Source organism: Pholcus phalangioides, unplaced genomic scaffold (assembly GCF_987345545.1).
Source record: "Pholcus phalangioides strain wild (caught in Gottingen) unplaced genomic scaffold, Ppha-v1.0 ptg000010l_1, whole genome shotgun sequence".
Lineage (NCBI taxonomy): Eukaryota > Metazoa > Arthropoda > Arachnida > Araneae > Pholcidae > Pholcus > Pholcus phalangioides.
This window is the reverse complement of record NW_028301603.1, coordinates 32,776,722-32,790,164: the sequence shown is the minus strand read 5'-3', so window position 1 is coordinate 32,790,164 and position 13,443 is coordinate 32,776,722. Positions and strand designations below refer to the sequence as shown.

The 13,443-nt window shown below is 39.7% G+C and overlaps 1 protein-coding gene across 1 annotated transcript in view; it reads right to left on the bottom strand.

The window, feature by feature from the left end:
* Window positions 1–13,201, bottom strand: part of LOC149081311 (uncharacterized) — a 61,833-nt gene extending 48,632 nt beyond the window's left edge. The window contains exon 1 of the mRNA XM_089238150.1: window positions 12,635–13,201. Coding sequence (XP_089094276.1) covers window positions 12,635–13,019 — 385 coding nt within the window. The 5' untranslated portion in view covers window positions 13,020–13,201. The remainder of the gene's footprint in view (window positions 1–12,634) is intronic.
* Between the last annotated feature and the right edge of the window lie 242 nt (window positions 13,202–13,443).

Here is a 13,443-nt window from a genome sequence, read left to right as displayed (position 1 = left end):
TATTAGACATCGGACACCACAATTTCAGCTTTTTTTGGACTCCAAGTAAATGTCCTTAAGGGAAAAAGATTACGTTACTCTTGATCCTATTCCTTATGTCCGAGAAAAAAACATGTCTGAGTCGTGGCCAGATGAGGATCCTGAGAAACCGGGAAAATCCCGGAATTCGTAATTAAAAAAAATTGGGAAAAAACATCGGATCCATTAATAAAAACCGGAACATTTTCGATACCCTCATTTTGGTTGGGGGGGGGGGGGCAATACAGTGTAAAAATTGCAACCTTACACTGTAATACGAAAATATTCTCACACTACTTCTACACCAAAGGTTCCCAGCCCTTTTTAGGCCATTCCCCACCAAAGCATCTCTGAAATCCTGATATCCACTCCCCCCTTTCCGGTGAAACACTTCATAGTTTCATAACAACGTGGTTTTTTTTTTTTGTCCAAATGTAAGAACCTTTATTTTTTGATTTGCCTCCTTAAATTTTAAAACCCAGGGGTCTCTGCCCCCCAATTTCTGTCTACTTTTACTTAGTCAAAAGCAGTGGTTTCTTAATCAAGGATCCTGGAAGAGACTACTTCAGCGGGGTGGGTCCACGACCTTGGATGAGAAAATAAGTAAAACTCATTGTTTTTATATATTGCTATATACAGAATGTTACTCTTTTGAGGAGTTCGTGACCTTTATTTTTCTTCATTTTATTGGCACGGGGAAGGAAGTCCGTGGACTTACTGACACAAATTTACCGCGCAACGCAAAACCATTAATAACCCTTAGTCAGACCCCTTCCACTGAAAGCGAAAAACGAACGAAAGAAAAAAGTCACATCAAGAGAGAGAGAGAGAGAGAGAGTGAAATCGTTCAAAAATTAAAAATTGGAAGGTCCAAGCCTTCGAAGAGAACTCAAATCGCCCTCCTTAAAATTCGTATTGCTCCCTTGTTGGGCGTGGGCCCTACGTTGGGAATCACCGTTCTACACAGAAGTACCAAAACGAGTAAAACATCGAGATGGGATCATGGTTGTTAGATGTCCCATATAAATGGGACTGAAGGTGTACGTTAGGATGGAGCTTGGGCTACTTTTACCATTTACAAATTAACAAAACGGGTGAAACAATACTCAATGTCTGATTCCTTAATGGTCAAATTAAAAAGCGCTTTTTTTAAACGAGCATTCATAGGTTAAAAAACATTCAGACCCCCCCCCCCCCGCACCAAGAAGAGTTTTGCAAAAAAAGGGGGGGGGGGAAGATCCTGTTCTTTTTTATTGGGAAACAAATTGCTGCCCTTAAAGGTATAATGACGCCATCTATTGAAAGCATCTGTAAATTGCGGTGCCAGGAGTGAATGTAAATACGTGCTCATTTCTATATAAGTTTTAAAAAATCCAATAAACCTTTTCAATTGAATTTGTATATTGAATCTTAAATTATCATCAAGTGATTCGTACATACTTTAATAATTGACAGAATGCTCCAGAATTATATTACATATTTTTAATTTTACGATATTAATTATTTGGGCCAGTCATTTAGAAAAATCAAGTGGGGAGGGCGCTTGCCCTTCTGTATCTGTAAAAATACGTTTAGGGATATCGCGAGTTAGATACCCGGTTTCCTGACACAGAGGTACAACAAAAACGGCGATCTGATTACAGAAAAAATTGCTGACGCAGGGAGTCCCCCATCGAGGGGTTAGCGTACCAACCTCTCGATGAGTATAAAAAACAAGCCTGCCGTTCGGAACCGGCAATAAATTGTAGGTCCCGGTCTAAAATTAGCCTTCGTGTGCAGCAAACGACCTTGGCGCGACAAAAATGATCAATAAAAATACACTAGAAATGGTGTGTATACAGTGGCGGATTAAAGTCGGTCGGGGCCCAGGGCGCAAAAGAAAGTATTGGGCCCCCCCCCCTAAATTAGAAAAAAGTGTGAAGTTTGTGTTTTTCTGGACCCTTTAGAAGACGGGGCCCCGGGCGCGCGTGCGGTGCGCCCACCGTTAAATCTGCCTCCGCGTACACACATACATGAATACGCACACAAATATGACATATGAGTACATGTTCTTTGCCTTCTCTCCCCTCCCCCCCCCCCGAGAAAAAGTTGAAATGGCGGCCCTGTGTGGCAATATGAAGGAATGTTAAAAATTCATTCTCTTAAAATTCAAATTCGTCTAATGTTTCGTTGTGGGACTTGACGTAATTTTTAATGGCTGTATGTTTCTGAACGAGTGGCTGAACCATCTTTGAAATGAACTCCTCCTCCCAGTGTTCGCCAATACGCATATAGATCCGTGATTCAGGCATAAAAATTCAATTTTACTCCTCCAAATCGAATTTTGGAGAGGAATGAAATTACTCTTCCCAATCACAGTGGAGTCTTGACAATTCGAGGTGACCGGAACCACCTCGGATTATCAGAAAAGTGATAGAGAACAGCTTTCTGAGGTGGGGTAGGGGGGTCTTTTTCCTATATATTTTGCCCTTAATTCCAACGGCTTAATTATTCTTTACACAACTGCCAAGACGCCGTATACCTTGGTTAAAGAAAATCGATAGGAGCTAAAGGCCCCGATATTATTTTTTTCCCGTCACAAACTTTGCTGTAGAAGGCGGGGAGGGGGACCTGAGAATGGACCGGAGACCCCAGCCTACAGATCAAAACCTCTTCCAACTGAAAATACTTGCATTCGTGAGAAAAGTAGGACAAAATGAAACAAGACTCGTGATTGGCGGAAAAACAGAGAGGTTTCGGAAAAGAATTTCTGTAAAATTCCAGCACCTATGATTATCCGGAACCTCAAAATTTCAATTTCGAAACGCTACTGTATATTTTTGGATCATACTGCTCCTCCTATAAGAGTGGCAATGACGAAGAAGATTATGGTATAGGACTAGTCTATATTCGGGTACTTCTAACAACGGCAACAGCATCAAACAATATTATAGCACTGTAGTTTGACGGTGCATAAATTTTAGTCTGCTCAGGTTAGAAAAAGATTTAATTCTTAAATTCTGGTCTGATAACACCGTATGCAGTCAAACCTCGTTAATGAGCCACTCTTGGTAGAGCAAAAATATGACTTGGTAAGCGGAGTAAGACATAGCTGTGCCAATTCCTGCCTGAGGACAATTGGGACTTCCAAAATGTGACCCCGGTAAGCGGAGTGACGCGTTAACCGGGTTTGACTGTATATACCCTGTCCCAAACAGCACAGGTATTACTTACCTATAAGACCAGTATTATTCGAAAATATAATTTTGAAGAGTAGGTATCTGAAACTTTGAAGGAGTACTTTCATTCCTCAACAAAATTTGGAGGATTAAAATTTGAATTTTGATGCGCGGGATCATGCATCCAGATGCGTATTGGCGAACACTGCCCAAGACCGCCCTGAATTAGAAAGCACGCTTACAGTTTGAAATTTCATAATTCAGTTCCATTTCATAAGATCTTTGATTCCGCATGGTAAAACCGGGACGAACGGGCGTCCCGAAAAGCTTTTTTTCGGGTCAGTGAATTTGAAAAACCGGGACATCTAGCCACCTTACCCCCAATGTAACAAATCTAGAAAAATCATATCTTCAGACAGTCAAAGGACCTCTGTCACCGTAATCAGTAATAAGAAGGAACTGTGTTATTCCGATATACTTGGGGAGATACTTTCAGCTACTTTAGATACTTCTATACTTTGCCACTTTAGATCAGTTTCCCAAAGTGGGCGATAGAATGCGACAGATTGCGTCCGAGTGGTAAGATGCTCGTCTACCACCGTGAATGGCGCTGTTGCGGTCCTGGGTTCGTTTCCGCGAGGGGAGGATATAGTAAGATATTTTCCCTATATAATGAGCTTGAGGCAACCACCGATAGACAGTTCCTTCGTTTCCATCTCATTAATGGCAGTAAATTGCGATATATGGCCAGAGTTGGTGTTTTGAAATAAGAGTGTCTTCTTGACATTTATTCATTTCCACGATTGCCACGATATTCAAGTCCAGGGCTCACTCTTGATCTTACAAATGGCTACGAGTGGGTAGATATTTTAGCAAAGAGCAGTGGTTATTCAAATTGTGAGACAAGAAGCCATAAATTTCACATTTTTCTGGGGGAGTAAGGCTAGAAGGAGTGGCATGACATCTTCAAAATATTTAAAACTGTTCGGAAGCAACTATTTTCAAAAACTATTTCGATATAAATAGTGCTTTGTCTGTTGAGGTGCAATATTTGGGAAGCTTAGAGGATTCTCCGAAGCAAAAAAAAAAAAGTTTGGGAAACCCCCCAGCACTAAAATGAGGCGATCGTCAAATATAAAAGTCACAATTCCGACGAAAAACACGAAAGAACTTCTAGGGTTCCGATGATGTTTATCATAAATTTCTCCTACATTCAAAACTCTGCTATAACAATACGAAAGAAACTGAAATTGCGTCGTTATAACCGAGGTTTCATAAAAGAACCGAGTTTGAGTGTTTTAAGAGATATAGTAGTTCTATAGTATATAATAAAACCCAGCTAGAGGTTCCTTCAAAAGAAAGACACCAAAGCTTAAACGAATCGACCGGGGTTAAGGATCCTGATATGGGCCAGGCTCTCAGGGGGGCGAAATATTGATTTTCCTAGTAAACTAATAGATAGAATCAGTTTCCAAAACTTTTTGTTCAATCGCCCCCTTCTTCAGAATTTATTTTCTCTGATCGCCCCCCCCCCCCCCAATTGAAGCAAACACACAGGATTCTATGCTACACACGTAGCTTCCATCGCCCACTTTGGAAGGAACTGGACTAAAAGAATTCTTGAGAGATGCTTTTAGCCCTGGGCCCCGATTTCTGCATGAACAAGAGTGGCATTTGCACAGGGCCCTACCCTCACTGTTTTTGGGGCCTCAAATTCAAGCAATGTATGCTTTCTATAAAATCAAGCCTCGTTGATCCCAGTCGGTGAATTCTCTATTGCCTGCTTTGTGTTCAGGGCTCCAAGTCGGGCCTTTAGCTTCCTCAGGCACTTTTAGACATGTTTAGCTTATAATATGTACACATAGCTTTAAATTTTAAATACCTTTAGCTGTGTCTCTCTCTCGATACACTTTAAATACTTATCTTAAGTACTTTGGAGATACGTTTAGCTTCAGATACACTTTAAATATAATTTAAGCTTTCAGCTATCAAGAATACTTTCTAGGGATATTTCTGAGATACTTCTAACCTAACAGGGATACTTTTGGAGATTTTTATCCAGTCATCTTGGATACAGATACGTTTGACAATCAAGGATTCTGTTTAGAGATACTTCTAGCCACTTTATACACTTTTAGAGATATGTTTAGCATATATATATTAAAATTATATACTATATTTAGATACTTTTTAGCTGTAGATACCCTTTAACCCATTATTTATCGTTTTCTATTTTTTCGGACGCTTGCTTTTTTTTCCTTTCATTTATAATTAGTAATTAGAAATGAATCAGTGAGCAATTAGAAATGAATCGAAAAATGCATTTTTTGAAATGACAGATGCATTTTCTCAGGGCGTATCGAGTCTACAGACTCCCATAAGCTTCACTATTCGAGGCTGCTTCGTACGAGCAGGGTGAGAAAGATAAGAAATTGTTGTTTGTACGTGATTGCTGGGTACGAGAGTGTACGTGGATAAGAATTAAAATTTACAGCCTATGCTTTACTCGGAGAATCATCATCATCCATTTTCAATCCACTGCTGGATGAAGATCTCCTCTAAATTTTTCCATTTTGCTCTGTCTGATGCTTTAGTCATCCTGTTGACTACAACCACTTTTCTGATCTCGTCGACCCATCTTGCGTGGGGACACCTTCTCGGACGTTTAACACCACGGGAGTACCAATCTAGAATACTTGTGGTCCATCTGTTGTCCTGCCTTCGTGCAATGTCCAGCTCATTTCCATTTTAGACGTTTAATTCTTTCGATGATATCATATACCTTTGTGTGGTTCCTTATCCAAGTGAATCGTTTTCTGTCTCTTCTTGTGATGCCTAGCATACATCTTCCCATGCTCCTTTGTGTTGTCTGTAGCCTTTGTATCGTCTTGCTTGTGAGTGTCCATGTTTCAGCTCCATGAGTCAGTGCTGGGAGCACACACTGGTTAAAAACTTTTCTTTTCATGCGTAATGGCACGTGACTCTTCAGAATTGCACAGTTTTTGCCAAAAGTGCTCCATCCAATCCTGATCCTTCTGTTTATTTCATTAATGATTCCGTTGTCCATGGTAATTTTTCTTGTCCCAGGTATACATAGCTTTCTACTTCTTCTATCTCTGTATTGTTGAGCAAGATTGTCCTCTTCAACGGAAAGGGGTTGAACATAACTTTAGTCTTTTGCAGATTCATTTTCAAGCCCGCCTCAATACTTGCAGACCTACACCTACTACTTTATCCCTAATACTTGCCTTCTCCAGTTCTTGTATCATTTCTTCTAGTTCATCTGGATTACTGCTGATAACAACAATGTCGTCGGCGAAATACAAATGGTTGAGAAATTCTCCATTTATTTTAATTCCTTTCTCATCCCAATCCAGTTTTCTGAATATTTTTTCTAAAACAGCGGTAAAGAGGTTTGGTGAGATAGTATCACCCTGTCCGACTCCTTTTCCGAGCTTAATCTTTGCTTTCCCTTTATCCAAACGAATCGTTGCAGTTGCTTTGTCGTATATTTTCTTGATGATACTGATGTAAGTCATCTCCACCCCAATTACATCTAGACATTTAACAACAGCAGATGGGAATACAGAGTAAAACGCTTTCTCAAAATCAACGAAGGCCTTACACAATGGTAATTCGTATTTCTTACGTCTCTCTATGAGTTCCCTGATCGTTTGGATGTGATTAATTGTTCTAAATCCAGTTCGAAAGCATGCTTGTTCTTTTGGTTGGGCTTCGTCCAATTTCGATTCAATCCTATATAACAGCAATTTGGTGAAGATTTTATAAATTACTGATAAGATATCGACTGATTGGCCGATAATTCTTGATATCCTCTTTTAGAAGAATCAGTAGGCTTGAGTCATATCGAATCAATTGAAATCATTTTAGAAAATATAAAATATGAATTCGATACGTTGTGGTTTACTTATCATAGAAATTTGGAAATTGCAGAGATAAACTATGTCCGAAGGAGGCCGGGCCACACTGGGGGATGGGGGGGGGCAGGCGGGGTTTGTGCCCCGGGCGTTGGATGGAAGGAGGCGCTGAATGCACCCTTTAAATGCTTCTTCTAAATTTCTAATGGGCGCCAAAATGCGTTCTTGCGACGGCTGAATAAGTATCTAGTTGCGGGCATGACAGGAGGTAAAGTACCAAAATTGAAGAACGCTGAGTAAACTCCCTGCATTTTATTACATAATCTCATAATTTTCATATGCATGTTCATATGTAATTACAGAATCTAACTATCAATTACCTGAGCGAATAATTAACAAATATATGTGGAACCCCCTCTACCTAATGTTTATATATATATATATATGTGTATTCTAGGAATCGATTAAATTTTTTAACTATTTAATCAGAAATTTTTATCCGATTAACCGACCGATTAATTGAATTTTATCGAATATTTCTTAATGACAAAATAATATTAATAGATGCTATAAAAATATATTTTATTCATTTCAATTCACCTATTCGGTAAATGTAATAAATGTAGTAATAGAGGTTAAAAAATTAAGGCTGCCCGCTTCAAGCAATTTATTATGGTGAACATAATTGCATGAACCTGTAAGTTCTTCACTTAACTACTTTCGATTATATTGTCGCTTGTTTTCCTAGAAACTCCTCTCGAATGGTACTTATGAGGATTGATAGATAGATGGAACCGCTCACAACCCAGGGGGGGTCTATTACGCTCATGTCGTTATGCTCGCGTTTCAAACGTATTTGGGGTTTGCGGTGCATTGTGGGATAGATTTACGTCGCCATCGTAAAAGGTTGATTTTTCTTCACTGCGTTACTAGCGAATTTCGTTATCAACATCGCTACGGCAACCGTTCGCTAACGAGAACCGGAGACCACTCGTTATGTTCGCGTTACGGAAATAAACATGGCCGCTCGCGCGTACATTTTTCGATGAAGGTGAGAGTAACGGAGACAAATTAGTTAGAATTGGAAATTATTCATTCATTATTAATTCATCAAGTTGTTCATTATAATGAATAATAATTCTCTGAATTACGTTCCTTAATTTAGTAACATGATTCAGAGACAGCATTATCGTTTAAAATGTTATCTGTACACATACTGATTGGAAAAAATTATTCATAGTGGTAAATCGTTATAAATTATTATACTCGTTACAAAGATAAATCACTCTATAACGTTGTTTTTTTTTTTCAAATCTTGCATAGAAATGCCTTTATTCTAATCTTAAACTCATCTCAATATAAGGATATTATTTAACTGATAAATCTCTCTATCGCGATGTTTTCAAGACATTTTGGAATTCGCTCAATATTTTCTTTACATCTCGTTCAAAATCGACGTCAATATATACAGTCAAACCTCGTTAGTGCGTCACCCGGTTAACACGTCACTCCGCTTACCGGATCACTTTTTGGAAGTCTCAATTATCCTGAACCAGGAATTGGCTCAGCTATGGCTTACTCCGTTTAACGAGTCACTCCGCTTATCAAGTCATATTTTTGCTCTCCCAAGAGTGACTCATTAACGAGGTTTGACTGTATTTAAACGTCTCCAGATTTTCCCCTTCTTAATTCGTTTAATAACATTGATATTTTGTAATATCAATTAAGTATTGAGACTTTCTGTGCAGTACACACCATTGCACACACACACACACACACACACACACTATACTCTGCGCACTAAAAGTACACTATAAAAAATCAAAGTAAATTTCATTAATCAACAAATAAATTTTTTATAATCCTTGAGTGCATTTTCTGATCGGAGTATAAAAAAGATGTCAACAACAGTGTAAATTTGGTGGCACTTCATTTCCATGTGTGACACAAGGAAACCAATTGTCTAATTAATGATGTAAATAAAAGGTTACTTGTTCTTGATTTTGACTTAATATCAAGAGGGTAGATAAATATGTTAAAAACATGGTAATGTATGATGATATTTTTGATAGTCGTTTTGGAAATTCATAACATCATTGAACTTGAATGGAAAATCATTTTTTAAATGTAATAATTTAGAAAATTTCCGTTGTGTCGGAAAAAGTTAGCAAAGATTTATAGTGGTGGCTTTCCCGTGCTCGCAAGTATCGAATCACTCGCGTCGTTCTCTCCATGAAGACAGCCATCAACTCGATGCAACGTACAAGCCATTTGACAAAAATGGGTGACTAAATCCAATGACTAGGGAGAAAAATTGCACGTGCGCCCAGTGGCACATAAGGGCCGGAGACCGCAGCCTGGGATTTCGAAAGAAGTGTGGAAAAGACTTGTGGGCAAGAAAGAAGAAGAAGAAGAAGTTATGTTGAAGTGGGAGAGATTTGAGAATGGTCTAAATCAGTGTTTCCCAAAGTGGGCAAGTTTCCCTGGTGGGCAATGGAATGATCCAAGGGGGCGATAGAACCTATTAATTTAACATTGGATCTTATGGGTTTACTTGAGTTGGAGGCGATGAGAGGAAAAAATTTCTGATGAAGGGGGCGATGGAACAAAAAGTTTGGGAGACTATGGTCTAAATACACAATGTATACAAAATATATACATACAGTGCCTCGACTGTGACGGGAAATGAAGAAACAAAGCCTCCGTCCATAGTGCTGGACAGTTTCGTTTCCCTTTCCTTTTATGGAATACTAGCTTTTCTTCAATGAGGCTTTTTTTGGATCACGTGATATATCTCCCTCTTTCTTTGAGGGACATGCAAACCGTGTCCAAGTTAACCAATATGGCGACTTCCAGCGCGACTCATGAAAGAAACAAATCTAGATTTAAATAAACGTAGAAATGAATATGTTTTCTTTCCTTTTTTAAGGGTGCTAAGTATTTCGATTCCCCCCCCCCCCCCTTGAACTTCAAGTTACCCATCTGCCTGTTTCAGCTTCCAAAAATGCTTAGTTAAAACTGTAGAATTTCTTCGATGTACTTTATGGGCCCATAATTAATTTTAAAACATCCTAAACTACATGAATTTATGCAGTTGAATATTAAAAGATAATACGCGGAGACATTATTTTTCATGCTCGAGAAGATGTAAATAAAAAGTTTAAATCAATGTTATTGCAGGGATATCCAACGCAAAAGTAGGTCCGGATAATTGCCTCGTATTTAATCTCCTGGGCTTCGTATTTCTCTAAACGAACTCAATATTTCAAAAATCGAGAATTCAATAAAATTTTTAAAATTAATGATGTGGCGGAAAACCCCACCGAATTTCCGCATTTCTACATTAAAATCGGCAATTTTAACAATGATTTCTATGGGGATCATCCTTTTCCCGACCCTCAAAGTGATGCTGATGATTATGGCGTCATTCAAAAAACCTCATTACTGGGAGTATTGAAAATGTGGCAAACCATTATAAAGGCATAAATATTATACATATACTGACAGCGTTGAAGAAATGGCAAACCATTGTAAAGGCATAAATCACGTCTTAAACGCATTGCTAGGGAACCACGGTAACCAAAGTAAATGTTCAGAAAGTGATTGTTGAGGCCCAAAAACCATTGTTGCCAGCCCTGCTCTGACGAAATTTTAAAGTAGCCTATCGTTCAAGTCGGGTCCCATTTGGTATATATGCAAAATTTGGCATATTATATAATGGGTTAAATATACTTTTAGCTATCTCGGTTTTTTTCGAGGTAGCCTACGCAAAGCTTCACAGATGCACTTTAAATAATATTTATCTATCAATACTTAATACTTTCTAGAGGAACTTTCAACTATCTTGGATACTTTTCAGCTACATCGAGGATACTCTTTCTTTCTATATAGAGATACTTTTAACTCTCTAGGGTACGTTCAGAGACACTTTCAGCTATCTTAGATATTTTCGTAGGTATGTTTAGCTGTCAAGGATACTTGTAAGAGATACTTTGGGCTATCTTGGATATTTTTAGCTACCTTGGATACTCTGGAGATACCTCGATTACTGCGGAAGTGAAATACTGAATCCAACTTTAACCCATTAACTGCCAATTTATTTATTTTTTTTTTGAAATTTTTGGCCGGATAAATTATATATATGCACAAAAAGTTGTAACTTAAAGCACGTAAAATTCCAAATGGGGATAGTGGCACCTAATGGGTTATTAGGCGCCTCTTGTGTCGTGTCAAAATCTGTTTTTCGACGCAGCTGTAGATGTGGAGGGTTTTTTTTTAAGTATTCTATGCTCAGGGCGTCAGAAGTGTTGTTACTCGGTGGCCACGAAGATCTCCAGATCAACAATCTCTGCACTTTGTTGGGTAGAGTTTCCCAAAGTGGGCAATATCGTCCCCTGGGGGCGATGAAAGAGTCCAGAGGGCGGTAAAAGCTTTGGGCTTAGCATAGGATTCTGTGAGTTGGCTTGAATTGGGGGGCGATGGAACAAACAATTTGGAAAACTATGTTGTTGGGGATAATCAAAACGGACTGCTACAAAAATAATCCACATGCCAATATCGCAGACACTAGAATCCTTCATCAAGTCGTGGAACATGTGTCGAAATGCAGTGTGACATCATTTCAGCATTGATTTATAGCCAAGAAATATACTTTTCTGCACATAATACGCACATTTAATAGTAACTCTTTCGATTTTTTTCCATGGATGCAATTGAACCCACTGTATAATGCCCCATGTTATCATGGTCGTATTTAGGCATGGCTGCACAGAATAGCAAAATTTGTGGGGAGTCATGGCAGTATTTACGCATGTGCAACTCGCGTAAGGCTACAAAAATGTGATTGGTCATTCTTACAGATGTGTAGGTGCATAATTTATAATACCTTCTGTTGTCATGGTTGTATTTAGGCATGCATCATTCGCAGCTGCACATGACAGCAAAATTTGAGGATGATTCTTGCAAAAGTGTAGGCATGGCCGTTGCAAGGGGGGACACAAAATCTAAGGGATAACTCTTGCAAAAGTGTGCGTTGTCATAGCCATATTTAGTGTCACACGAATAGCTGCTGAGGACATTAAAATTCGAGAGGACGATTCTTGCAAAAGTGCAGGCATGTGAAACACCTAGCTGCACATGACTACGAAATTCGAGGGTAATTCTTGCAGAAGGGTGTGTATGTGCATAATGTAAGATACCCCCGTTGTCATAGTCGTATATAGGCATGTGCAACTGCTAGCGGCAGCAAAAAGAAGGGGTTATTCTTACAAAAGTGTAGGCATGTGCAACAAGTAGACCTATAGCCGGACATTACAAGAAAATTTAAGAGAGTGATTCTTGCATGTGCAACATTTAGTCTACAGCTGCACAGGGCTGCAAAGGGGGTGATGCATTCAAAATTGGTATGGGGGAACCCAAGGAAAAAAAGCTAACGTTTAGTAATTGGACACATAAGACAAAAATATTGACTTCCCATGAGGGTAAGAGGCCGTAAACACTTTCCTCACCTGCTGAACATGAATCGACAAATGTCTAAATAATATTTTGAAATCGTCAATAACAAAAAAGGCTTAAACTCACCAATGTCTTCGGAGCTGGACCGGCTCAAAGGACTGACGGACGCCTGGGGCGTCGCAGCAGCTGTCGAGTCCGAACCCGGTGACCTGGACCCAGGGTAGAACATACCGGCGTAAGCGGCAGCAGCTGCGGCGGCGAAAGGCATCCCGAAGGCGCCCATGTTCACGGCGGTGGCCTGTTCCGCGTGCGGGTAGGCGTACCTCGTCGGGAACCTCGGCAAGAAAACGTAACCATTGTAGAGGAATGGCAGTTGCGTAGCTCCGATTCCTACGCCACTGCCGACGCCGCCACCACCACCAGCGACTCCGTGAGGATTTGACATCAGAGAGTCTATGGAGAAAGGCACGGCCGTACGCTGCATATCGTCCCTGCGCGACGGTAGAATCATGAAGTATCACAAATTATACGATATTTCTTTACTGTGTATACAGTCCTGCATTGATTGCCAACACCAGAGAAACAGTGCGTTATTTCGTGCGCCAGTGCGTCAATCAGTGCACATTCTCACTCACTGTGGGTCGCACGCATTCCGAACGATTTATCCTGCCGTTGACTGTTTCCAAACAAGTTGCCAAACTATTCGCGAGCCTCGGATATCTCGTGTTTTAGGGTTGCAGTCCTAATCTTTCAGGTGGGAAGGTCTTATTACTCGGATTATAAACTTGCCGAGTCGGAATCTCGCCAAACGCGCCAAGAAATCAGATCACGTTTTCTTGGTTGATGAATCATTTGTAGAAACGTACTGTTGTTAGTTAACAGGGCGGGGTCCAGTGCAAAAAATAATTGCGAGGGACCAAAGGCGTCTTGATAAT